Source organism: Candida parapsilosis, contig 005807 (genome assembly GCF_000182765.1).
Source record: "Candida parapsilosis strain CDC317 annotated contig 005807".
Lineage (NCBI taxonomy): Eukaryota > Fungi > Ascomycota > Pichiomycetes > Serinales > Debaryomycetaceae > Lodderomyces > Lodderomyces parapsilosis.
The window spans coordinates 1914085-1940576 of NW_023503280.1; the positions used below are offsets into that span (position 1 = coordinate 1914085).

Consider the following 26492-nt stretch of genomic DNA (forward strand, 5'->3'; position numbering starts at 1 on the left):
TTATCTATAAGTAATCTGTGGATGTATTGACAGAATTTGATAAAGGGTGAGTAAGCAATTGTGGTGATGGTTAGTCCCCCCCTGGAGTGGTATAATGTGGTGCTATATTTTTTTTTTTTCTGGTGTGAAATCTTTGGGTTATTTTCCTTGCAAGTATGTGTCTCAACCTATATAGAAGTAGGTTTTGAAAAGAAAAAAATAAAAAAAAAAAGGAAGAAGAAGCCTGAACTTGTGTAGGTGGAATGATTGAGTGGAATGTAAATAATATGTTGGTTTATTGAATTGAGGCAAGACAAGTCGATGGATGATATGAAAGAAACGATGTAGAAAGAAAAAGAGTGATGGATAGAGTAAAGAAAATTTTAAATGAAATATGAATCACCCAAAATATTCAAAAGAATAGTATAATAGTAACAAGAACAAGAACAAGAATAAGAAGAATAAGAATAAGAATGAGAATAATAAAAACCAAACAATTGTGAGTAAGTAAGTAAGTAAGTAAGTAAGTAAGTAAGTAAGTGTAAATAATGTTATTGTGTAAAGGCTATTTTAAATTGAGGTGCTTTTTGTTTTTTTGGTTTTTTTTTTTAATATAAAAAACTTCACACAATATTTATACTTACATGTGTATGTACGTATGTATGTATGTATGTATGTACGTATGTATGTATGTGTATAAATGTATTACGGGTTATTTATATATCGGTACAAACTATTTGTGTTATGTGTAATATGTTATGGTATATTACTCTCGTAATGAGCAAAAGTAAAAGTCATGTACATACATATATACATATGCACACACGCAGAGACAATAAACACTAACACACTATTCACTAAAACACTAAAGTTATAAGTGTGCTGAAAAAAAAAAAAAAAAAAAAAAAAAAAAGAATTAACCATTGAGTATAGAGTAAAACAATAGCAAGAGCTATATGCCATGTACACCAATTGTTACACTAAGTAGCTAATGTAGATCGGTTAATTGACGGTTGTTGTGTTTCCCTTTTTTATGTTATGTCTTAGACTGTATGCAAGTTTACGTATGTTGTTGTTATGTTATTATTATTATAATGTACAATATTACCCTATTTGCATGTCTTCTAATTTGAATAGTAGCTTTTAGTGATTGCTTTCAATTGTGTTTCCACGGGTGTAGATCTAACTCGCTCTACTATTTGTATGAAGCAATCGAGTCTTACTTTTAGTAGTTGACGCTAATTTCTCTTTCTTCGTACTTTATTTCACACTAACACTAACACTAACACTAACACTAACACTAACACACTAACACACTAACACACTAACACACACTAACACACTAACACACACACACATGTACCTTTTTGCCATCACCATCAGTTGGTTGTCACTTTATTCTATAATGTGTTATATGTTATTTTATTGTTCTTATTAGGAGAAGAAAAAAATACTACTGTTTGTGTAATTAATGCACAATCAGTAGTATACTAGCTTAAATTTTATGAGTACAGAAGCTAATTTATTTATATAGATTTTTATTTTCAAAACGTTTCATACACAATGCCAAAATTAAAAATATTAAAAGAATAATAAAAAAACAATAGAACAAGAAGAAAACGAATAATGACCATTAGAGAACAAAAGACTAAGAAAAAACTAACTTACAACCAGGAGTAAAAGTAAAAGTTACAAACCCATTAGATTACCAGCACAATGTATGTTTTATGTTAAAATAACCATAACAAAGCCAACACACAAACCTACTACTACTATTAAAAAAACCAACTTTCACAAAATTACAGAATGCTATATTATTGTAATGTGCATTTTTAGAATGCACGTTTTAAATCAATACACAAAATCAAAAAAAAAAAAAGATTTAGTTTAACAAAAAAATATAAACCATAAACTATAAACTATACACTATACACTACATACTATAAACTATAAATTAAAATTAGAAAGAAAGCGTGTATTACTAAAAATCATCGAGTCTAAAAGATTGAAAAAAGTAAGGGTTAGCAAATGCAAAGTGCAAAGTGCAAATTACAAAGTGCAAAGTACAAAGTACAAAGTGCAAAGTACAAAGTACAAAGTACATGTACACGAGGAAAGGGAGACTCTAAACCTGCATACTACTCTCAGTTATATATGTTTCCTGTTGTAGATGTAGTTCCGTTGTTATAAAACTTGAATCAGCTTGACCTGTTTTAATCTTTTCTTTTTTGACCATGACGGGAGTGGTTTTGCGAACAAAGAAAAAAAAAATAACAATGAAAAAAAAAATAGTAATAACAATAGCATTTGTGTTTGTGTAAGTATTTATTTTGTTTTTCTTTTACGACAAAAGAGACAGCAATTATTATTATTTAAGATATTTGTATAAGTTTATTTTATATTATATTTTTATATTTTATTTTATATTTTTATATTTTTATATTTCTTGTGTGATGGGGTGGGGAAGGAATCAAAAGAACTGAAATGAAATGAAATGAAACGAAATGAAATGCAAAAACAAAAAACAAAAACAAAGAAAACAAGAAGACACGTAATCTGCTTTTAGATTATAGAAGAACAATAAACTAAATAAGATGCAAGATTAAGAGACAGAGAGAGATGTATAAAAATATACTAATATACATTGGGGGTGATCATTGACTACTATTACCATATCATAGAAGAGGTATAATTTTACAAAATGCATACACACAACCCATCCAACAACAAAATATTGTAAGCTTTCCTTCTGTCTTTAAATGTATGGTTAGATGTTATGTGACATGTGGAATAATAATAACTCTAAATCAGTCTTTAGATCATACATATAATACATACACAATGCAACGATTCTTCTTTCCTCAGTACAAGGTACATTTGCAGGATTGTGTTTAGTGTGGATGTTAATGATGATCAAAACTAGCATATAGGTGTGTGTGTCTGTGTGTGTGGCTCCTACATTATTGGTCTAGAACAATAGAAGAGTAATATAGAACTCATGAGCATATATATATATATATATATATATATATATATATATATATATGTAAAAGATTACTAATTAGTCATTCTCATCGATGTATTTGTTACACACACTCTGGTAACATCACGATTTAAAGTTGACAAGCGCACCTTTGGATCTTTTTCTCAAATGGGGAAATTGTTAGAATAGGAGATAGTTTTCACTATGATCTCAAAACGGAAACAGTTAGAGAGATGGAGAAATCAGAGTGTTATGTATATATGTATATAGACTTCACCCCAGTGGAATGTACAACAGCAGCAAACCCGCAGCAAAAAAAAAAAAAAAGAAGAAGAAGAAGAAAATGCATGACCATAAAAACTCCTAATTCGTTATCACTCTGACAGTTACATGTGAATTTGTTATTGTGTTTTTCTTCCGGCTGTTCTACTTCTTCTTTTTTTATAGTCTTTATTATCATCAGGCCATTACCATGTTATTACCATGTTATTACCATGTTATTACCATTGAGTAAATGTATTTATACTCTTATCCAATACCTCTTCGGGAACAGAGTAGTATTCGTAGTATTCTTTTATGTGCGTGATGTGTGCATTGAAAAAAAAAAAGCCCTGGCAAGTACAGAAGATGTGGTGGGTTTAGTGTGCAAATACGTCATCATCATCATCATCCATCAACAACACACTTGGGTTTTTTGTGTTATTAAAGTTACATTGTTATTCTTTTTCTTTACCTTCTCGTTTGCTATTTCCCCTTGTACCAACAAAAAATAATCAATTATTATTATTATTATTATTTTCAAGAATTGATTAGAGTTTTTTGTGTTATATCGTAACCTTGATATTGCTCTCCTTTTTTTTTTTTTTTTTTTTTTCTTTTTTTTCCCTTCTATTGTTTGAATTTATTTTTATTTTATTTTTATTTTGGGCTCCTTGTTTACCCGATGAGGAATTTTTATACATGTGTATTATATTATTATATTATTAAAAATTTTTTTTTTTTTTTTTTTCTACTTCTGTAACTAAAATTCCTTTACTACACAAATGTGATGGAGTTTAATTGAAATAATATTCCTTTCGTTTAATCAATAAAATAAATAATAACTTATAATAATAACTTATAATAATAATGATGATGATGATAACACTAAATATTTATCTAAGACAACTCCGCTTAAGTCCGATACTGCAGATCAAAAAAAAAACTGTTGACCATTTTAACCGAGAGGGGGGAGGAAATAGATTTCACTAGTTGATAAAAAGTCTAGCTTTTATGATATGTATAAAAGTGCCTCTTCTCAAATGTTATGTAACTGACTCTAGCCCTATAAAATCACATTAGAACACTACTCTTTCTGTATACTCATTGGAAACAAAATCATCCAACTTCCTTTTGTCCTTCCCTACATATATGTATAAAACCATTGCATAACAAATAAATAACCAAAATGGTTATGAGCCAATACAAACCACAACTAAAAGCCCATAGACAAAACAAAACAGTGCACAACGACGACTTGAAATAGAGATGCCTATGTAACACCTCCCCTCCTTTCTTGACTAGTAAAAAAAGAGCCAATCAAACAAACTACTTTGTGCCAGTATTACACTGTTGCATAACTTTTTAAAACATGTTTACACAAGACACGATATACTTTGACGTACCATTCACGAACCATGATCAAGTTTGACCACTTCTACAAATTACTCTCTCTATTATGAATCCCCCCACACATAAAGGGAACAGTTTCTGGAAACGTGTGGTTGTTGAAAAGCTCCCTTACAGATACACACTACCTTGAAGCACATGTCTAATGCATGCAAATTAACTCAACAGTTGCATGTTATTTTCGCAGTATTAGACCTGTGTCACTACCAAGTCTTGCGACATTGAATATTCGCGACAACGCATAGATTTCAAAGTAAAAAATAGAAATTGTGTGTAATTAGAAGCGATGCCCATCAAAGGTATACACACTCAACAACGGCAATGATGCTACGACTGTTATTGAAAACTCCAGTTTCCACTTCCTTTCTTCATACATTCATAAGAAGACAATCAAACATCGCATTACCATTTTTGTACAAATTAGAGCCAAAGTGTCGGTCATGTGGAATTCGATTACAAACTACTGATCCCACAAAGCCTGGTTACTTTATTCAACCAAAGAATGAAGCCACGTCTAAATCAAATGATAAAAAGTATATTAAACACGAGAACCAAGTGTTTGATAAGTTGAAAAATGAATTACCTCCAGAGGAGCAGGAATTATTACTAAGTAACACATTTACTACAAATCCACCAGAAAAGAAGCAAGATGCTTTCTCTTGCTCCTCTTCTTCTTCTTCTTCTTCTTTTTCCTCCTCAGTTAATCAGGATGGTGAAACTGTACGTCAAGTAATTGAGAAATTGTATACGGTTGAACCAGACGAAAATAGCCATGATTGTATTCGATGTCGACAAATGACATACAATTCCAACTACGAAATGGATTCGAAAAATTATCCCATTGATCAACTAAATCATGTTCTAAACAACATCCCCATTGACTCACCAGTGGTTTATTTATTCAGTGCTAGTGATTTCCCCATGGGTATCAATCCCGATATTTTCAATTATCGTCAACCTCAATATGTATACTTCATCATGACCAAGACTGATAATTTAATTGAAAAGACTAAAGAGGCGTCACAAAATTACACCAAACAATTTATTCAAGATTATTTATACATCAAATATGGAGTGCCTCGCAACCATGTTTTCATATCACTGGGTAAAAATAATTGGTCATGTCAACAATTGTATCATTTCATACCTAATGGATCCTACATTATAGGTAACGCCAATTGTGGTAAATCAACACTAATCAAGAGCCTTTTACTTGATGAAGAATTGCAAAAGAAAAAACAGTTGCAATTGAATAGTAAACATGAAAATGTCAAATTGCCACCAAGTTTGATCAATAAAGTGAAACAAAAATTTGTCACGTCATTTATGAATAAAGTCGGTCCTGGAATTTCATATTTACCGGGGTTCACTCGTGATATCATCCCCGTGGAAATCGGGTTGAAATTGGTTTATGACGTACCAGGATTCAATTCGGATTCCAAAACCATGCACAAATTATACGATTCATTTAAATCTTCAAAAGATATTCATCGGTTAATTAAAGGCGCATCAACATTTACCAAAGGATTGTACAAGTCACCTTATGTGACCATCAAAGGACCTCAAGTTGTCAATTTGGAAGGGTTGGGGTTTTTACAGTTACCTAGAAGCGCCATATACCAGTTGCGTAATGTCACCAATATCCAACCACATATATTCAGTAATATACACAAAGTTGACACATTATTGCAGAATGGAGTACCACAACCACTACAAAATAAATTCGCCATCAACATCAATGGCAAAACACTTCTAGACTACAACAAGTTTCTAATCCCACCATTTTATGGAACTATTGATCTAGTGTTTGAAAACTTCGGATATCTCAACTTGAAACCAGTTGGCGGCAAACATACCAATGAACTAATCAAATTGTACTTGTTCCCTGGTGTTAAAGCAATTGTTCGTGATCCTATAACTAATTATATTGCAAAGACGTTTAGTGGATTGGACAAATATGGACAACCGGTGCCCAAGCAAGATTATTTTAAAAAGAGTAGGTTTCGATTGACACGATTCAAGAATGAGCATCCGATTTATTCACAATTGTGTCCCGCGGTGGGGAAGAGCGATGAAAACGGAGGCTCTGCTATTGAAAGTCCTGATGAAGATGATTATGATGACGAGTACATGAAGAAAAAAGTTCGTGATGATGAGTATAGACAATTGAATGAATGGGTGGGAAACAGTAAAAGAGATGATGGCGATGATAAGTTGAGTCTGGTGCTGTATGATGATGATTATGTTATGCAGGATCAAACAAAGTTTAACTTTTGGAAACAGTGAGGTGGACCGATGAGGTTTAGGAGATGTTATTGGATATTCCTTTTTGGATATAAGACACACTTGAATAAAGTAATTAATAAAATTGAACAGAGTAAAGAAGAATAACATAGTTGAGTCTGTTCTAATATGAGATATCATTGAACCCATAACTCTGAAAGTGAGTGCCAATGACGATATACTTGTGCCACTACGTTCCATACATGTATTGATGCTTACACCACATTTGTGAGATTCTTTAAAACAAAAAAGAAAAAAAAGAAAAACGCGCCACGCGTATCCTTGAGCGCATGTTATTTTGTTTTTTTTTTTTGTCAATTTGGTATTGTTTAAAGGGAAAAAAGGATTCTTTTGTGTGATGATAACCCAAAACCAAAAACTATATTGTAATTCCATTTTACAAATATGGTGAGAATGTGATACCGTAATGCACATATTGCTGCCAAAGTGATTGCACTTATAAAGGTGAGTAATCAAAAGTTGGGTAATTTGATTGGTCATTAGTTGATTGACGATGATTTTGTAAAGGAGATTTGTGTAAAGAGTAAAAAGAAAGAGAGGGTTATAGCAAAGATTAGCCTCATGAGGCTTTAAAATGAACTTGTTGTTCGTCATATTACTGGACTGAATGTTCTTTTAAACGCTCAAGAGTAGCTACATATAATTAATTGGCTCGTTTAAACGAAATCGGATAGTTCTTTTTTAGGCTTGTTCTAAACCATTTAGACCAAAAAAATTAAAAAAAATAAAAATGCAGTCAGTTCAAAGGCGTTTTTATTGATTGTATTTCTCTTTTGAACTTCAGACAGTGGGAAAGATAGTTGGATTCAGTAAAGTGTTAATGAAGATGGATGCGTTTATGGTATTGGAACAGGGCGATGGTGTCCAGTTGATTGCGGGGGTATCACGTGATGTATTGGTTAGCTGTTATTGTTTGCTACAAACCGATGTATTTATAATTATGACAGAAGTAGTAATTGGAAAATTACGATTGATTTTTCGTGTTTTTGTGTAATATTCTACATATTGTATGTAAAAGTACATCGAAAGGAGTTACATTATGCCTTTTGTGTAATCAATAAAAACAATGTAAACAAATCAATCAAAGAACTGACAAAAAAGGAAGGCTAAAGAAGTTGAAAGGAAGGAGACAGACTATATATATATATGTATATATATATATATCACAACTCATTCGACTTGATACTCTTGGGTAAACACTGTGGAGAATTAGATCACTATCAACAAGAAGACACCAATCATTCCTTCAGAGCTGCTAGTTTGAAGTTACATTTTGTTCACGATATATAATATTATACAAGGCTGAAAATTATAATTAGCAACTGCCTTTTTCCTGTTCAAACTCGTTCGATAACCAAAATCACACGAGAAAACTGTACCACCAACTACACCCGACAACTGCAACCACAGCTACTGCCTCCTGCCCTATTTCCCTTTCCACCACCTTTTTCTCCTCCTCCGCCTTCTAGCCACTATGTTGCGCAGTCAAAGTATATCCGATATCAACGAGAAAAAGACCTCATCCACTTCGAAACTATTCAGTGCTTTCAAAAGACTGAGTAATAACGGAACTGGATCCACTGACGTACAAGAAAAGAGGAAATCACGTCCCTTGAGTACTAGTATATCTGCACTTAACTTGAAAATATCTTCACCTATAATGAATCAACAATCAGATACCTCCGCCACCACAACTGCTACAACTAAAACTTTATTGGAATCGCCCGATTGTGATGATAAAGAAAATATGTACCAGCGACAACAAACCCATCATCAAAACTCCAAGTTGAAGACTAGATCGAGCACGCCTAATTTGAACCGTCGTTCATCTATCATTTTCTCGAATTCGGAATCTAAGGCAGCAGCGGCCACCAACTTGGCTGCAATGGCAACTGCAAGAATGCTTAGAACTAACAATAGGTATTCCTATGTTGCTGGTAACAATGTCCAAGTTCATAATAACAAAACCATCACCAATAATCATCATGCAAATGCAAATGCGAATGCGAATGCGAATGCGAATGCGGCTACGACTGCGACTACGACTGCGTTTACATCTACCCATATCAGCCCGGTAACGATTTCATCACAATCAGACTCCATTTTTGACCAATCTTCAATCAATTGTGTTGATGATGATGGCGGTAATAGTGAAGATGGTACATCTTCAGACCTTTCATCGATTCACACAGCAGAAACAAGTAACGAACATTCAAACTATACATACCACACCAAAAATTCCAAATTTACCACCAACAATACCCAAACAAGGCACAAATCAAATTCAATCATGCCCGAATCACCATCCTCATCCATCATATCCACATCAATCCCTAAAAAATTGCATCGCACGACAAACTTGTACAATTTGCACGAATTCATCAACAAGTTGAGCATCGACTCTGCATCATTACCAATTTCGCAATCACAATCACAATCACAGTCGCAAATGTGTCCAATGAGTAATCGACAATCGATTGAATTTGAAAATCAAGAAATCAAACAATTGAATCAACAATTGAACCAGGAGGCAAACTATCAATGTCATGTGAAACTTGTGGAGAACATCTTATTCATGACCACTACTGAAGTATCCACCACCACCGTTGGCCTGGGAATGTCTGGCGATAAAATTAAATTAGGGTCCAGTGTTGACTTGGATTGGAATGATGATGATTTTTTAAATATTTTACAAAATGAAGATTATAACCACTTTGATTCCTCTTGTTCAATGGAGAGCTGTTTTGAATCTGATGGTGATCAATTATACCTAATGTATTGAACATGGAGAAGGAGAAGACTGTATATTTCGTTTTATATACTTATTTTGACAATTTTATTGGTGACTTTGATGGTACCTGAACAAAACTCTGACTACTGGCTCCCCACTCATTTCTCTTTTCTTGGCCTCTCTTGTCCAGTTAAATGCATCAGCCAGAATTTTGTTTTCAAAACTAACCATTCCTTACTTTCTGCTGCAAAAAGAGAAAAAAAAAAAAAAAAAAAAGAAGGAACAAACAAAGATACTACAGATAATACGACAACACTACTCCATCAAACACCACCACACACGAAGTTTAAGAAAAGAAAAAAAAAATATGCGGCTTCTGTGGCTCGAACACAGTACCTCCAGATCTTCAGTCTGACGCTCTCCCAGGTGAGCTAAAGCCGCGTTAATAAGTTGAAAGAAGAACCCACGCCGGGATTCGAACCCGGAATCCTTTGATTAGAAGTCAAAAGCGATAACCATTTCGCCACGCAGGCTGATCTTGCTGATTGGGATCTACGTGCTTCTCCCCACCTTGTAAATTCTGTGACTTTCTCGCTTTTGAATTATCCTTGAAATGTGCAATTTGAAGATATTAGTCAGTTTATTGGTCTCTTTTAAGCTTGGTTGGTAAGTAAGTTTTGGTCGTTTTTTCTTGAGTTGTGTGCTTAAGAGATGCGCAAGTTTTGTAAATTTTCACAAATTTTTTGCACCAAGTTGATTGCAAACTGTCGTTGAAGAACGCTAATATGTTTAGCGAAACATTTCAAACGTGAATGAAACTATGAGGTACTTTGATTCGGGTTTGAAAGATAGTTACTCCTGATGCTGAATAATTACAAGTATTGCCTCAAATGTCATACGGAAGTGACAACTACCAAACGCAAAGCAATACAAGGCACTCAACACGAGCAGAAACAAAGTATGTTGCACTAGAGGCCAACCTAGCTATATAGCGTCTTATGGCTTCATTGAATACAACGACGACCTAAATCAACACAAACTAACAAAATACTGCAAAAAGCATCGACCCTTTTCACAGAATATCACTCAGAGTCAGAGAAGGAGAGGGTTGCAAATAAAACTGTCCCAGTAATTTCTCCACAATTCTGACAATGATGTAGCTCTAATCAGTGTGAACTGGCCTAGTGTTGAAACTTCCACTTCAAAATTGTTTAAACTTTGAAGACGCATTTACACAAATATGAGCAACTGAGGAGAGGTTTTCAGTACTAGTAAAATTGAAACAAAAAGTATGTTTGATATATACATAGGCAAATAAATGGAAGTCACGACGAAATAAACTGTATTTAAAAATAATGGATTTCTCGCAAATTGGATAAACCGAAATGAAAATAACCTGAAGATATAATTGATTGTGTTTGTGTTATTTTTTGCCTTTTCTCTCTTTTGTTGCACCTTTCTTGTTACCTTTCCTATGTGCCTTCAATCATCTAACACAACGTTTACGATGTGTGTGACCTGCTAGTGAACCATAATATGACTTGCACTTAGTACAGTCATACCTGCAATGAAAATAATAGTTGCAAAATTGGCTGCATGATGAGAGGGCAATTTTAGGGAAATTGTTATCATTGTCCGTGCTTGTTGTCGATGTTCCAACCGCTTCCACATTACTCAGTTCCCAGGTAGCAGAACCATCGTTGGAAGCATCTTCTGAATTCAACTGGGCGACAACTTTGTTCAACCAATCATCTGCATGTACTGTAGTGTTTAATCTGATAGAATCAGTAACAGTGCCGTCTTCTTTCATCGTTTTGATTATTATTTCATAATCGCTTTCACCAGGTCCAACGAACTCGTATGTGTAAGGGTCAATTACTTCTGGCCATGAGCTATACCTCTCTAATGATAACGGTGTTAATATCCTATGGAGATCTGCCATATCTGTCGTATCTAAGTTTATCTAGTATACTCATCGAACATTATAAAGCACATTGGCGATTCACTTCTATTTATACTGTGGTAAGGTTTAAGGGCTTCAACAACCATTAACTTCAACCTCCACAGGGTTTAAATTGTGTTTCCATATGTGATCTATTATTTTTTGCGCTCACGTGGAGTGCGTCTATTTTTAGTTATCGCATTTTTTTTGACATTTTTAATTAAATTCAAGTTTGTGACATACCGAAAACCGGATAACCAGTCCTGACCATGTTGGCAAATCACTGAGCAAGGTTCGCGGAGTTTAGTCAAGAGCACGAGCAGCTTCTGATTACCTTTTACAGAATTTAGTTGTAGAAAAGTGGCGAGATTGTTTTATTTTCCTACAAAATAACAATTACTTTATAGTCACTGCCTGTTGCTTTCGTAACTACGTAGATTGGTTAATTCGAATAGTTTTGTAATTGCTGCTGATTCTTGATTGATTTGATCCGATACTTGAGCACCGGTACTTATTTGATTATTTAGTATGCTGGATTGATTTCGGTTGTAGCAGTAGACAAAGCAACGCCAAGTTGGTGCACATTGTTAATTTACACAATAACAGCTTTTTCACATACTTTTATTGCGTCTCAATCTTTCTTGTGTAATCTTTTGTATATAGCGCTTAATTTCATAACACCCTAGGATTTGTATACTTCAAACAATCACGTCCAGAGCGCAACTCTTGACCAACAAATATCAAAATTCATCGTGTCATCATGCTTGTTTTCTCTGAACTTGATTTGATTGGGTAAAAATGTAATCAGTCTTAACTAACCATATATCCAACAAAAATTCAAGTTTAATGAATTAGCATTTTTATTGTTTAAAAGGTCGGCTACAATATGATTGAAGGTATCTCCGTGAAGTGTCACCTAATAAGACTAAAAGATAAAGTTATTGTTTCAAAATAATCGCCCACAGATTGCCAACAGATAGCAAGAAGAACTCAATTCAAAGAGTATCAATGAAAAGAAAATGTTTTATTTGTAAAAGAGCTTACACGTGATAATATGAGCTCAACACAATTATAACACACATACTTCCGTACTTAACCCAATTTAAAAAACACATGGAAATGATATCTTCGACGTATTTCATTTGTCACCAACATTCAGCTCACATGTAACATTTTCATTGCCAGCGTCTTCTGAATTCAACTGGGCGACAACTTTGTTCAACCAATCATCTGCATGTACTGTAGTGTTTAATCTGATAGAATCAGTAACAGTGCCGTCTTCTTTCATCGTTTGGATTATTATTTCATAATCGCTTTCACCAGGTCCAACGAACTCGTATGTGTAAGGGTCAATTACTTTTGGCCATGAGCTATACCTCTCTAATGATAACGGTGTTAATATCCTATGGAGATCTGCCATATCTGTCGTATCTAAGTTTATCTAGTATACTCATCGAACATTATAAAGCACATTGGCGATTCACTTCTATTTATACTGTGGTAAGGCTTAGGCGCTTCATTAATCCCCGTTCTGCGTGAGGCACGACTAAATTTCAAAGTTTTTGTGATTTGATGTTTATCCTACAGCACCCACCAACAAAGATATCTTTCTATAGCTCAAATAGGGGTTACCACGAAGCGTTTTTACATAGCCAACTTATAGCAAGAAGAGTTGCATGCACGACACTAAATAACGTTGCTACTTTTGAAATAAAAAAACATCATCAATCATATTAATTTTACGTCTTAGATATCTCCCTACTTGGTTGCAATCTTTTGATCATTATTGGACGCATTCTTATCACTATCCATTTCCCCTTCTTCAAGCTCCTCATCCGAGTCAATAACATGCATATTAGCATGAAACCTTTCAGGGCCCAAAAATATACAGATAATCATGTAAATTGAAACAGCTGCTGAAAAAATGCACATGACTTTACCATAATCATAAACTCCATTTTCAAATCCTTCAAGTGGGAATTCTTCACCGAGACGAGCTTCAATTGTAGCACTAGCTGAACTGACCAAATTACCCAACTGATAAGCCAAGCCTGCTAATAAAGTTCTGTTGGCTTTGTTGACCATTTCCAATAAATAAATTGGACCGATTCCCCATGCACCCATAACACCCACATTCAACATGACATAGGCCCACCAATTTTTGTCGGCATTGTAAAAGGAAGGGTATACAAATGCACAACACCAGACCATACAGATAATCACCGTCAATCTTCTCCCAAGCAATTTGGAAAGCGAGCCCATCACGATACCACCAACCATACCACCAATGTTGCTAACGACAACTATAATTGTTTTCAAATCCAACCCCACTCCAAATTGATTGGTAATCATTGTCACATACAAATCTTGAGCTCCATGTGTGGTGAAGTTCCAACCACTATACAACAAAACAAGATAGATGAATAATAACCACTCGGTCTTCAATGTTTGAAATACACTAGTATCAATATACTTGTGTTTAACTTTATTCTTTTCATTGAATCTCTTCTTTTTGGCCTTCATTTTGAGAAACACCGGTGATTCTGGAAGCAATAATCTCCAAACAACCAACAAGACACTCAACCCACCACTAAACCAGAACAAACTTCTCCATCCTTCCCCTTCTCTAAAAGTACCCGAGAAAGCACGGTAGAATACCATTGCTAAGATATAACCAAATGAATAACCAGGTAAGAAGAATCCCGACAATACCGATCTAGCCACAACTGGTTGTACTTCCAATGAAGTAACCATGGTCACTGGCAACATACTACCCATCAATATTCCAAATAGTGCTCTGACACCAAGAAACTGGTGATATGTCTGCACCAACCCAGTGCCAATTTCAACAACAACAAACAATGCACAAAGAACAATAAATGTCCATTTTCGACCATATCGATCAGAAGCAATACCAAATATAACGGCACCAATGGACCTAAACATCAAGACCAAAGTCATACCCCAAGTGATATCAGTAACACTAACGCCTAAAGTAACAGCGATTTCAGGAACAGCAACTGACACACAAAAGAAATCCATAGCATCAATTGCCCAACCACAATATCCACACAAGTAAAAATTCCATTGCATCCATGTCATCTCCTTCAATGCTGGGATAGGGTTGATTACGTTATACCACTTCTCATCTGTGTGGCGCCATGGTATATCAAGCAAAGTAGGCAACCGTGTTGAAAGGTATTTGGATACACCTTTGGCTGATAAATCGGGTTTATCATTGAACAAATCATTTTTGGAAGGACGGGTTGAACCATTACTGGCACTATCATACGGAGTCAATTCGTCCACCGTGGCAGTGGCCGTATCTTTAGGATCATTCATATTTGTGATGGTAGAAAATTGGCGCAAAAACCCATTCACTCTTGCAAGGGGTGACTCGTTTTTACCTCTTTTTATACCCTCAGTCAACTTCAATTGCAAAGACTTCTGAGGGGGGTTGTGATTGCCAAACTAAAGAGAATTGCTGCTTTCCCCTCACCGTTTTCTCTTCCCCTCTTGGTCATGACACCCATTCCGGAGCTTTTCTTATTGGACGTGCCTTTTTCTTCGGCAAGATGTTATCACCAAAACAAAGTTTCGGAGGGCGGAGATGAGGGGATGACGTGTGTGTGTGTGGGGGGAGGGGGGGAAAGGGAAAGGTGTATAAAGTTTGTGGAGTTGCACGGCGTTCACATAAACTAAGTTATCGGCTTCCCACGGTCAAACTCTAAAGAGTTTGGGTATTTTCTTGTATCAAGTTCGTTTGTTTTCGTATTTTTTTTTTTGTACGTGTTTGCAGCCAAAATTCTAAAAGATCTATTTTCATGTTACATTTATGTGCTTTTTTGCTTGGTTCAAAATAGCGCAAGTTGTGAAAACTGCGGGGATGCAATGTAGCGCAAGCTGCCGCATAGACGACGCAACCACAAACGTTACTTTGCGACGCATGACATATATCACGTCGTTCGAATATTATTTATTGTTAAGCTCCGGTGCGCAATTCTTGGCAGAAATATAGCAGTTATGACGTACAATTTTGTAACTGTATTTTACAAAACTGAATAGATAGATAAAGTTTATACATTTTATTATCTTGGAATGCACATTCCCGGAGTATCGATTAAGCTAAGCGACATCACCAAAAGTGGTGTTTCTAGTCGTTGATCGACTTTTTAGTCACAATTTGCGATGACTTATTACATACAACAAGACAATAAATAAAACATTCATTCATGATTACAAATCTGTTACTATCGTATGTACTTTCAATTTATTGAGCCCGTAAAAGAAATGGGAAAGCCAAAAAGCTCTATTTTGTATACTCCTTTGCCTCAATAGTAAACGGAAATCCGCCTTTGAAATTCCCCACAATGACGGCATAGTTGTCTCCAGTATTTGATATATGGAGGTGCAGAACTGCATGTAACTTGTCACTACCATCAAAAGTTACTATCCCATCTTCACCAATATCAGCTTTCAATGGAGTTCCCAAACTCAACAGTAAGATATCCCCACCTTTTGTAAGGCCAAGTTTCAAATTAGGAGTAACTTGGAAGTAAAATTCTTGTTGTTCATCATTATACGTTAAGATAGAAGCGGGGGTTGAGCCATCATTTTGAACAAAAAAATAGTCAATTGCATCCCCTTCAGGAAGAAAAGTTAATCCATGTCCATTAATCTCGTCATATTCAGATTTTGCAAAGAATTGATAGCGAGTCTTGGCAGCCAATGTTTGAGCAGCAAAGGCGATGATTGAGATGTATTGGAATAGTTGCATATCCGATACAAATTTATGAGTATGATACCAAGAAGAGCAGAAAATCGTTACTTTGGGGTTAGTTGGTTTATATAATGACCAGTGCACACAACACATACAGTATGGTGCTTTCCTGTTAGTTTATTTGCTTTCGAGAGAGTTATATTTGTATTGTAAGCTCAAAACTGTGGCATCGCCTATGTTTTGGTTTTATTTTTGGAAATCAAAAATATACCAGTTCGGATTTAGGATAAACGGTGAAAATCGAATTCTATTCACAGTAAATCTTAAATAGAGCTTTTCCGGTATTTAGGAGTTACGATCGAACAAGCTCAAAAGTTCTTCATCACCAAAAATACGTTAATATAGTGAAGCTAACCCCATACGCTCCCTCACTTCGTGAAAGATGTTCATTGCAATAATTTTTCTTGAACACTAGATTGCAAAATATAGAAGCCATCACTACATTACTTCAAATCAAGACGCAATGTTTTTCGTGTTTTCGACTATAAAATCTAATAAGAAATAAAAGAACACCTTAAATAACCTGCGCCACTCCTTGAGCCCCTTCAGTCAGCGTATTCCCTTGCTTCAATAGTGAATGGAATTCCATCACCTTGACCGCCAATAAGAACAGCAAAATTGTTCTTAGAGTAGTCGTTAGGGTCATGAATGTCCTTCTTTGCGAACAATGAGTCACTACCGGTGAAGGAAAGAATACCACCGTCACCGATTGTAGCTTTCAATGGTGGTCCTGGTCTAAACTGCAAAATGTCTCCCACATTTCTAACAAACTCTTTGATACCCGGCTTTACTTCAACAAAGAATTCTTGCTGCACGTCATCGTACTCAACGACAGAAGCAGCAGTGTCAGCGTTGTTGTTGGAAATGAAATAATACTCAACAGGATCAATCTCTTTAATGTGGTACAAACCGTGACCATCAATCTCCTTGTTATCTGACTTGACAAAGAACTGGTATCTAGTGACTTCAGCTAAGGCTTGAGTAGCAATGGCCAAAATGGAAAGTGGCTTGAAGAATTGCATAGCGTTAAGAGTTGTTTGGTAATTTCTAAATATTAGTTTCGATTGATACAATCATGAGGCCAATGAGGGCTGCAGTTTGTCGTTTATATATTCATCGGACTGGAAGCTTTACTCACTCCATGAACTGTGCAAAATTTTACAAGGAAGACGTGTTCACTGTCTCTACTTATCAAGAGAAGGTATGTTACTAGTGTTTTGATATTCTTGCAACTTAATCCCGAAACTTGACCCCTTGCATACTCTTATAACCGTGTTCTATTTTTGGAAACAAACAGTCCCATAAAATAAGATCTAAGGCTTGCAATGCCATGTAGTAGCATTTTGAAAAACACTATCTGTACACTAAACAATGAAGCTGAACTAGAGGAGACCTTATCCCCCTATTGGAGGGCAAACGTTTTTAAATTTGTTGCACATCCTTTTGTGGTTACTCACAGCGGAATTAAGAAGTCGGAGTAAGCAAAAGTCATCTGGTGTCTACAGTTCACAGCTTCGATGTCAATGTATCGGTTTAAAGCCCGAAATTTCTTGGTAACGTCACATAACTGTACTAACTTGGAGCTTTGCAACTTGTTCCGATTTATAAAAGGAGTTCACGTTGTTAAATCCGAAGATGCTCATTAAACTCCACATTGTCCAAGCCCTAATGTAAGGGGGCATTGAACAATGCAGGAACAATAATACATCGAACAAGAGTGAATGTTGCTATTTATAGTTTGGATTGTAAACACAACGAAGGAGTACATATATGAGACAAAAGTCACACTCTTGTGAGTTGTTACAACTTCACCAAACACTTCAGAATCCACTTAAAATGCAATTCTTCACGTCAGTTTTCATTTTGGCCTTTGCTGCACAGGCTTTAGGTGCTTTAACTCAGTATCAATTCTTTGCCCAATCAGACAACGATGAAGTTGATGGTCACGGGTTGTATTTCTATAATGAAGGGGGTGTCATCAATTATTACTTTATTTCAAATGACACAGATGCATCCTCAGTATCAATTGTTACTTACGATAATGAAACTCAAGAGTTTCACCGCCAAGTTAGCCCACAAGCCAAGTATTTCGTTACTAACACAAACAGTATTTTTCAATTGAGCGGACAAGGTGAGCCATTGAAGGCTCCAATTAGTGCAAGTGGCGAAGTTTACTTTGGAAGTGGTGTAAAACTTTATGCAGCAAAAAACTATGGTGATCCAAAAGGCTATTCTGACTTCAATTATGGTGTTCTTACAAGAGATGTCGAGAATTCTTTTGCGATTACTATTATTGCAAGAAAATATGAATCGTAATAATGTGAGACAATGGCATATATCTAGAGTTGGGTATATAGATTCTTGCTAGAATACTAGTTGAAATGCAAATGACAGTGGTGGTTCCTGAATGTAGAGCTAATTGATCCTCTAAGCTTCAAACTTGTGTTCTTGTAGATATGCCACGGCGACAGTTTCATATTATGAAATATATGATATAGTAAAACAACAATGTAATTTCTGTTAATCTCATTAGGTCCCTTATGCATAATACGTGAATCTACAGCTCCAATTCACTACATTTCGATACTCTCAAGGACTTCTCTTTATAATAGTCTACTTACTCTGGCTCCACAATGGCTAGCCAACGAACCTCAATCTAAGAACTTTCGTACTTTCTTGCTTCAATGCTGATTGGAATTCCACCATGGTCATCTTTAACAGTAACTGCAAAGTTTTCTTTAGAGTATCCATATGGATCATCAATGCTCTTCACCACACTCAACAATTCACTGCCATTGAAGGAAATAATACCATCATCTCCAATTGACGTCTTTAATGGTTCGCCAGCACTCAATTGCAAAATGCCTCCCAGGACTGTCAATACAAACCTAATTTGGGGATTAACTTGGTAGTAGAACTCTTGAGTCTCGTCATTGTAAGTAACAACAGAAGCTGACGAAGTTTCGGTATTGTTTGCAAGGAAATAATAGTTGATAGCAGCACCTTCATGAATATAGTATAAACCATGTCCATCTAATTCTTTGTTACCCGTTTTGGCAAAGAATTGGTATTGAGATAAACCTGCAAAGGCTTGAGCAGCTAAAGCTAAAAGTGATACTGATTTGAAAAATTGCATTTTTTTGATGATGTGATTGTGGGTTTTCAATTGTTGATAACTAGATGGAGTGGACTGGAAAGAAGGGAAACTTCAGGTGCTTTATATATTGATCTATGTCCCTCTCTGGGTACCCTTTTCGTTCATCAGATGTTCAACTATTATTAGTAACATGGTAACTGTTGTTTGTTTTGAATATTGTCATACAAAGCAACTGATTGGTTACACTCTATTGTGATACTATTGTTTGCTCCTGAAACCTCAGATCCTGAAATAATTTGTGTAATTGGAATCTTCATTACGTCATCGAACTGCATGGAAGTTGCAAAAATTGCAACACAAAACGCTTTTTTTTACCAAATTATTTTTGGAAACAAACAAATAAACAAAGCTCACTGCCCACCTCCAAGCTCGCACTACAACAGATCTACCCCTAAAAGGTGTCAACTTTATGGCTGCAAAAGAGGGGGATAGTAGCACAAACGGAAGTTATACATCACACCCTGCCCCTATTTTCACTCTTCCTATACGACAACTTTTGTGTCCGTGAACATGACCTTTGTTGTTACACTTACAATTAAACTAGCTTCTCTTGCCTAAAAAATTACGTCAATTCTTCTCAGAGATCTCTAAGCCACTACACAACCAACAGTTCACAACGGAATACTGTCAACCATAATCTTCAACAAGGAGTCAATCACCGCAGTTGCAGCTAAAGCAGTTATCCCACTATTTGTATCATACGGTGGGCTGACCTCAACAACGTCAGCACCCACTATGTTACAACCCAAATCGGTGTCTCGCAAGCCATCTAATATCGCTAAAAGCTCTCTTGTTGTGAAACCGCCAACTTCCATTGTTCCAGTTCCGGGTGCATAAGCTGGATCCAAAACATCTATGTCCACAGAAATGTACACAGGGGTGCCTTCTTTAACATCCTCTGCTGTATAACTTTCAACCAACTCTTTAATGATGCCCTGCACTCCAATCCTATCAATTGATGTAGCTTCAATGATTTCAAATCCGCATTCAGCATCATGCCTCAGGTCGAATCCAGGATCAACCAATGGTGCACGAATACCGACATGGTAATTACCTTTATCAACAATGAACCCCTTTTCATGAGCATAATGCAAAAACGTTCCATGATTCAAACTCATGTAATTGGTGATGCCCCCACCTAATTTTTTTGGATCCCAGGTGTCAATGTGTGAATCAAAGTGGATGACCTTGATTGGTTTTTGCCATTGCTCATACAAATTGCGTAATGCCATTAATGTAATAGTATGATCTCCGCCCATTGTGATTACTCGTGGCACTTGATACACTTTACCTTTGTGATTATTGACAATTGCTCTATGACCACGATAAAGTTGATTCAATGCAATCCTATTATCAAATGGATTCATTGCTACATCTCCACAATCAACAATGGAGTAGCTGTGTAGCTCATCGCTTTTTCTGTGCCTATTCTTTGGGCCTTGCTTCTTGGTAGATGATGGGTAACTTAGTCTTTTGGCGGTTGATCTAATTGCATCAGGTCCAAATCTAGCACCGGGTCTAAAGGAAACACCAGTGTCAAAAGGCGCACCAACAATTGCCACGTCTATTGGCTTATCTTGGTTACCCTTGAAACAATTGATATGTGGGAGATGTGCATATGTGACAATACCTCCAAACATATTTTGGTCCATTTCAATGTCCGAGACATCGTCCTTATCAGGGTATTTAACTTCAGGTCTTGTTTTTAAATGATTACGAACAATGTTTTCATAATAAGCATCGGGGAGTTTTTGCTCTTGACTGGAATACACATCATAACTCTCCTCCTCTGTAAAAAAGGTAATTTGTTGAAAATTGGGTTGCTTATAATTTTCATGTACCAAATCACCGTACAATTGATCGAGCAAGGACGAGCCAGCAAGGTAATGAGCAGCTGCTGCTGAAAGTATAAACCAACAAAAATGCATCAAATGATCTACTGATTGTGTAGATGCACAAGCATCTCGTGTCGGGGCTATTCTATTTATATGGTTCCAAATATGAGCGGAATTTTCATTTTCATGCCCCCAACATTTTTTCCAAATTTCGCGATTTCCAAAAGAGGTAATAAATGTTGCGCACAGGTAAAAAGCTCCTTTACACATTATACACAACTAATCTAAGCTTTTGAGTTGGACTTTCTCCTTACTCTCTGTATCTTCCATCCCCACGCTTTCCTTATTTCCAACGTCTGTGTTATTGTGGAACTTTTCAGGTCCAAGGGTGATGCAGACAATCATGTAAGCAAAAATAGCACCACAGAATATGCACATGACTTTCCCATAATCGTACATGTCTCCGGCACCACCTTCAAGTGGGAACAGTTCCCCGAGTCTAGCTTCAATTGTAGCACTAGCTGAACTAACCAAGTTTCCCAATTGGTACGCCAAACCTGATATTAAAGTTCTATTCGCTTTGTTAACCACCTCCATCAAGTACACTGATGAGATGCTCCAAGATCCCATATTACCAGCAATCAAAAAAACATAGGCCCACCAGTTCTTATCCGCATCAAAGAAAGATGGGTATAAGAAAGCACTACTGAAAAGAATACATATGACAACAGTAAGTCTTCGGCCAAGGAGCTCTGAGGCATTTCCCATAACGGAACCACCAATCATGCCGCCAATGTTACTCACAACAACAATCACAGTCTTTTTGTTTATACTCACATTAAACTGCTTGGTAAGCATAGTGACGTACAAGTCTTGCGAACCATGGGTAGTGAAGTTCCACCCGCTGTATAACAATACAAGATAGATGAATAATAACCATTCAGTTTTCAACGTTTGCAAAACACTCTTGTCGATAAACCCAAACTTGGGTTTACTCACCTTGTTGTAACGCCTTTTTTTCTCCCTCGTTGCAAGGAAGTCAGGAGATTCAGGTATCAAAAATCTCCACGCAATTAGCAACACACTCAACCCAGCACTGAACCAGAACAAGCTCCTCCAACCTTCACCTTCTTTGTAAGTGCCCGAGAAAGCCCTATAGAACACCATTGCCAAGATGTATCCAAAGCAGTATCCTGGAACAAACAAACCAGATAACGCAGACCTAGCTACTGTCGGCTGACCTTCGATTGCCGTCACCATAGCTATAGGATACATAGCACCCATTAAGATACCAAAGATAGCTCTAACTCCCAAGAACTGCTGGTAGGTTTGTACAAATCCAGTACCTATTTCAACGGGGATAAATAATCCACAGACCGCAATATAGCACCACTTTCTGCCGAACCTGTCAGCAGCAACTCCAAAAATGATTGCTCCTACTGATCTAAGCATCAATACCAAAGTCACACCCCAAGTTATATCAGTCACACTTACTTTCAAAGTAGCAGCAATTTCAGGAGCCGACACAGAAACACAAAAAAAGTCCATTGCATCCAATGACCAAGCAAGGAAACCCAAGAAATAAAAATGCCAGTCCAAAGTTGACATCTCTTTTAAGCCAGTAATAGGATTAAGGACTTGGTACCATTTCTTTTCCTGGTAGTACAATGGTAAATCCAACATCTTTGGAATTCTTGTGGCAAGATAGTTTTTGATAGATGGCCAGGATAAATCAGGCTTTTCGTTAAATAAATCATGATGGTCATCCTCAAGAACCAGCTGATGACTCGATGACGAGTAAGGTGATATGTGTTCAACTTCAACTTTATCTTTCATTTTGTTTGGGGGAGAGACTAAAGATCAACATAAATCAAGGAGTTACTGTTGACTTAAATACACGAGATTTGGTTTGTATTGTTGAGGAGCCGTCATCACCAATTGTTCTGTGTTGCCAAGTTTTCATCAACTGCCTTACAGTGAAATCCTTTCCGCGAATGCGGAGAGAGAACGATTCATCAGAAAATGATAGTGTTGTATCTCCGTCTGATTCATTTCCCAGCAACGTTTTACTCGATTGTTTTCACATTGTTGCGAAATGAGATAAAATGATAACTGAAGAGAGATTTTTAATCCCTTTTGCAGCCACTACTTGCTTTAAAAGGTGTATGCTCTCAAGGTATCACAAAAACAATGTCAAGAAAATTTGTTATGAAATTTATTTTCTGTGGGGAATATGTCCATTTTGTGCGACAAAGTCTAATTCACAGTTTCAGATTACGTTGGGTAAAGACGCAAAGTGGGGAGGGTATTCATAGTCCTTCCGGATAAAGGAGATGACTGTGGAAGCTTGGCTAATTTGAAAGTTTCTAGAAGAGTTGGCTTTGAGAAGTCAGACACGTTTCATCACAAATAACCGGTTCCTGACCCCCCTTTTCTTCTGTCAACCCGCTCATCCTAATACCAGCGGGGATGAAAGTAGATGTATATTTTTATCCGTGATTACCGAGTTGAGAAAGTAATGAAGTGGCTCTTCTAGAGAGCAGTTGATAAGAGAAATTCATGGGGAGTACAGCTGAGCATAAGCTCTTGTGTTATCAAACGAAAATACAAAACTCGGACTTGCTTTATTGCTCTCTATTAACCTCTTCAAACACAATATCACTATTTTCTTTTACAATTCCTGGTCAAATCAGGTACCCCTAAGACATACCATAGAACCCACTCACTTATTTTTCTTGAAAATGTCCCCGTAAGACGGAACACTTACTCTTTCATACCGAGCTTTAGACCAACGCCTGATAGCCTTTCCCTTCCAAATCATAATAAGATACGTTGCATTAACTGCTACTGAAAGTGCAAACATGGTAAAAGTGGTTTTCATCATTCCTTGTGCATCTATCCAAGGGGAAATGGCAAAGGAAAACCCCATACCAATCATGTTTCTAATAAATAAGATCAACACAAGACTTTCACTTGCCAACTTTTCATAACACTCCACAGCATAAACCAAGCAAATTGCACCCGATGAACTCATTGCAAAACCCATGAAACCGAGCCCAAGTACAACAAGTATTGCCCAGTGACTACCGTAGTAAGCGCCCAATCCATATGCCAAAATTCCGGCTGCATTCAAGATAGTAGGAATAAGCATAGTGTGTAATCTGTGCTCTGGCTCCATGATACCATTATTACGTCTAGCCATTCTGATTGCAAACCAGTCCACAAACTGTCCTCCATAAAACATTCCAATCACACTGCCCACAAAGAGCCCCAATGTTGTCAATCCAACATTATTGATACTGAAATTGTACGGGGGAGCTGAGAATATTGCTGATTGTGTATTCACAGTTAATGACAACCAAAACATTTGAAAACCGTAAATCATACCACTCCAAACAATAGCTGGAAATGTTAGTAGGTACAAAGGTCTCAAGAAGATGCACATCCAAGATCTTGTGTCATTTTGCTCTGTGTGATACAATTTGCGCTTTTGCCAGTAGGTCAACTTAACTTGATCCTCGTCTTCAGGTTTGGACTCAACAACAACATCAATGGTGTCTTTTACTTTGTTAGTGGGGGAATTTGCAGAAATTCCAGTTTCATGTGATTTGATTTGAGCAATAATCTCATCTTCTAATTCCTCCTCTTCATTCGTAGACCGTCTGAATGTAGTTTCTTCCATCCAAAAGATTTGAAGTATCAACAATGGTACGAATATAATAATTAGAATGTAGTAGCACCAACTCCAATCCATACTATCTGAAATATAACCAGCTGCAACGGGACCCAAATCTGTTCCCCCATATAAGGCCAAGATTAATGAACTAAATGCAGTAGACCTCTCATGTTGAAAAAACAAATCGTTTGCTGAAATTTCCACCAAAGTGTCTACAGGAGATGCAGCCAAACCAGCCAATATTCTAAAAGCGTGAAAGTAGCCGACATTCTTGGATTGGGAGCCAAAAATGCATGTAATAATGGCGAGAATCGTTCCCAATCGATAAACGAAAACCTTTCCCAATTTTAATGCAGTTGGCTGAATAAATAATACACCGACTCCCAATCCCAAATACCCAAGAGCGATAGCAACACCTAACTCAAAAAACGTGGTTTTGAATTCCACTACCCAGTCAGAAAACAACGGTGTCATGAAATTCATATTGAGAGCCAACATAAAAGACCAGAACCAAAGTAATGCAAACTGCAAGTTTCTTTTGGTCTTCGACCATCTTAATGGGTCATTGACATTAGATGATGGTTGTGGATGCAAAATGATATCACCATCGCCTTTCTTCACATTTAAAGTAGATTGCATATCCACAAGATGTACTGTTCCTGGCGGAAAGTTATAATCATCGTGTTTGAATTGGTGTTTCTCTTCGTCAGACATGGTTGAGACTCAAGAGATTAGGGGTACTCCCAAGGACTTGGTAATTGATCCTACTTTAAATAGATATCATCAGGACATTGCACTTGGGGGCTACTTACGAGGGGGAGGGGGATGAATTTGTTGGTCAATTTTAGATGCGCTTTTAGTCACCGTGCATAATCTAAAACCAAAAAATTGCATTGTATCCTCTCTAGAGCACACATTGAATGATTACAACATTGGTTAATGATTCTTCGAACTGAAGCGGTAATATTTTCCGCCTTCCACTTCAGACAGTGCTAAACTAAAAAAGCTTCTTGCTTGCACAAAATGCGTAGATTAACAGGTGTGTTTCACACTGTACAAATGAAATGGTGACCCAAAAACCCAAACACAGACGGGTAATCCACCCAGTCTCCACCTGCCAATCCTTGAAACACAACATGACTCGATGACCAAGTTGGTTGTGGACTTTCTGGAGCTGCCACTGCTGTCATCATTCATTGCAAGGGATGGGGAAAATTAACGCAGTTATCATTTTACTTTGAACCACTGGTGACTTAACAACGTCACCTTCTGCTGGGTAATTTCATGATTTGCTTTCCAGTTCCTGTTACTGTCTACTAAAGAGGGCAATTCCCCACATCAACAAGACTTTTGGCCACTTTTAAGTTCAATTTAGACATGTAACACAATAACAAATTTTTGCATCATTGCCCCATTTTTGAAGCGGGTATCTCCAAC

General features: G+C 36.5%; 12 protein-coding genes and 2 non-coding genes across 14 annotated transcripts; 3 read left to right on the forward strand and 11 right to left on the reverse strand. All coding sequences in view use genetic code 12, as the record gives it.

Moving 5' to 3' along the window:
* Positions 1-4951: 4951 nt before the first annotated feature.
* Positions 4952-6916, forward strand: CPAR2_808290 (uncharacterized protein; the record flags this gene model as incomplete). Its single annotated transcript, XM_036808746.1, has 1 exon — positions 4952-6916. One exon carries the CDS (start codon positions 4952-4954, stop codon positions 6914-6916), a length of 1965 nt encoding a protein of 654 aa, XP_036665452.1.
* Positions 6917-8408: 1492 nt separating this feature from the next.
* On the forward strand, positions 8409-9716 carry CPAR2_808300 (uncharacterized protein; the record flags this gene model as incomplete). The annotated part of the gene is made up of 1 exon (XM_036808747.1): positions 8409-9716. One exon carries the CDS (start codon positions 8409-8411, stop codon positions 9714-9716), a length of 1308 nt encoding a protein of 435 aa, XP_036665453.1.
* A 317-nt stretch (positions 9717-10033) lies between these two features.
* On the reverse strand, positions 10034-10106 carry CPAR2_t_cp_Phe(GAA)_51. Its single transcript has one exon. It is a non-coding gene; the product is annotated as a tRNA-Phe (tRNA).
* Positions 10107-10125: 19 nt separating this feature from the next.
* Positions 10126-10198, reverse strand: CPAR2_t_cp_Arg(UCU)_50. The gene has a single exon. It is a non-coding gene; the product is annotated as a tRNA-Arg (tRNA).
* Positions 10199-11151: 953 nt separating this feature from the next.
* CPAR2_808310 (uncharacterized protein) lies at positions 11152-11607 on the reverse strand (the record flags this gene model as incomplete). The annotated part of the gene is made up of 1 exon (XM_036808748.1): positions 11152-11607. One exon carries the CDS (start codon positions 11605-11607, stop codon positions 11152-11154), a length of 456 nt encoding a protein of 151 aa, XP_036665454.1.
* Positions 11608-12745: 1138 nt separating this feature from the next.
* Positions 12746-13027, reverse strand: CPAR2_808320 (uncharacterized protein; the record flags this gene model as incomplete). The annotated part of the gene is made up of 1 exon (XM_036808749.1): positions 12746-13027. The coding sequence occupies one exon, from the start codon at positions 13025-13027 to the stop codon at positions 12746-12748; it is 282 nt and encodes a 93-aa protein (XP_036665455.1).
* Positions 13028-13365: 338 nt separating this feature from the next.
* Positions 13366-14949, reverse strand: CPAR2_808330 (uncharacterized protein; the record flags this gene model as incomplete). Its single annotated transcript, XM_036808750.1, has 1 exon — positions 13366-14949. One exon carries the CDS (start codon positions 14947-14949, stop codon positions 13366-13368), a length of 1584 nt encoding a protein of 527 aa, XP_036665456.1.
* Positions 14950-15916: 967 nt separating this feature from the next.
* On the reverse strand, positions 15917-16384 carry CPAR2_808340 (uncharacterized protein; the record flags this gene model as incomplete). Its single annotated transcript, XM_036808751.1, has 1 exon — positions 15917-16384. The coding sequence occupies one exon, from the start codon at positions 16382-16384 to the stop codon at positions 15917-15919; it is 468 nt and encodes a 155-aa protein (XP_036665457.1).
* Positions 16385-16932: 548 nt separating this feature from the next.
* On the reverse strand, positions 16933-17409 carry CPAR2_808350 (uncharacterized protein; the record flags this gene model as incomplete). Its single annotated transcript, XM_036808752.1, has 1 exon — positions 16933-17409. One exon carries the CDS (start codon positions 17407-17409, stop codon positions 16933-16935), a length of 477 nt encoding a protein of 158 aa, XP_036665458.1.
* An 814-nt stretch (positions 17410-18223) lies between these two features.
* On the forward strand, positions 18224-18703 carry CPAR2_808360 (uncharacterized protein; the record flags this gene model as incomplete). Its single annotated transcript, XM_036808753.1, has 1 exon — positions 18224-18703. One exon carries the CDS (start codon positions 18224-18226, stop codon positions 18701-18703), a length of 480 nt encoding a protein of 159 aa, XP_036665459.1.
* Positions 18704-19043: 340 nt separating this feature from the next.
* CPAR2_808370 (uncharacterized protein) lies at positions 19044-19523 on the reverse strand (the record flags this gene model as incomplete). Its single annotated transcript, XM_036808754.1, has 1 exon — positions 19044-19523. One exon carries the CDS (start codon positions 19521-19523, stop codon positions 19044-19046), a length of 480 nt encoding a protein of 159 aa, XP_036665460.1.
* A 632-nt stretch (positions 19524-20155) lies between these two features.
* On the reverse strand, positions 20156-21472 carry AFP99 (Afp99p; the record flags this gene model as incomplete). The annotated part of the gene is made up of 1 exon (XM_036808755.1): positions 20156-21472. One exon carries the CDS (start codon positions 21470-21472, stop codon positions 20156-20158), a length of 1317 nt encoding a protein of 438 aa, XP_036665461.1.
* A 186-nt stretch (positions 21473-21658) lies between these two features.
* CPAR2_808390 (uncharacterized protein) lies at positions 21659-23215 on the reverse strand (the record flags this gene model as incomplete). The annotated part of the gene is made up of 1 exon (XM_036808757.1): positions 21659-23215. The coding sequence occupies one exon, from the start codon at positions 23213-23215 to the stop codon at positions 21659-21661; it is 1557 nt and encodes a 518-aa protein (XP_036665462.1).
* An 886-nt stretch (positions 23216-24101) lies between these two features.
* Positions 24102-25769, reverse strand: CPAR2_808400 (uncharacterized protein; the record flags this gene model as incomplete). The annotated part of the gene is made up of 1 exon (XM_036808758.1): positions 24102-25769. The coding sequence occupies one exon, from the start codon at positions 25767-25769 to the stop codon at positions 24102-24104; it is 1668 nt and encodes a 555-aa protein (XP_036665463.1).
* Positions 25770-26492: the final 723 nt, after the last annotated feature.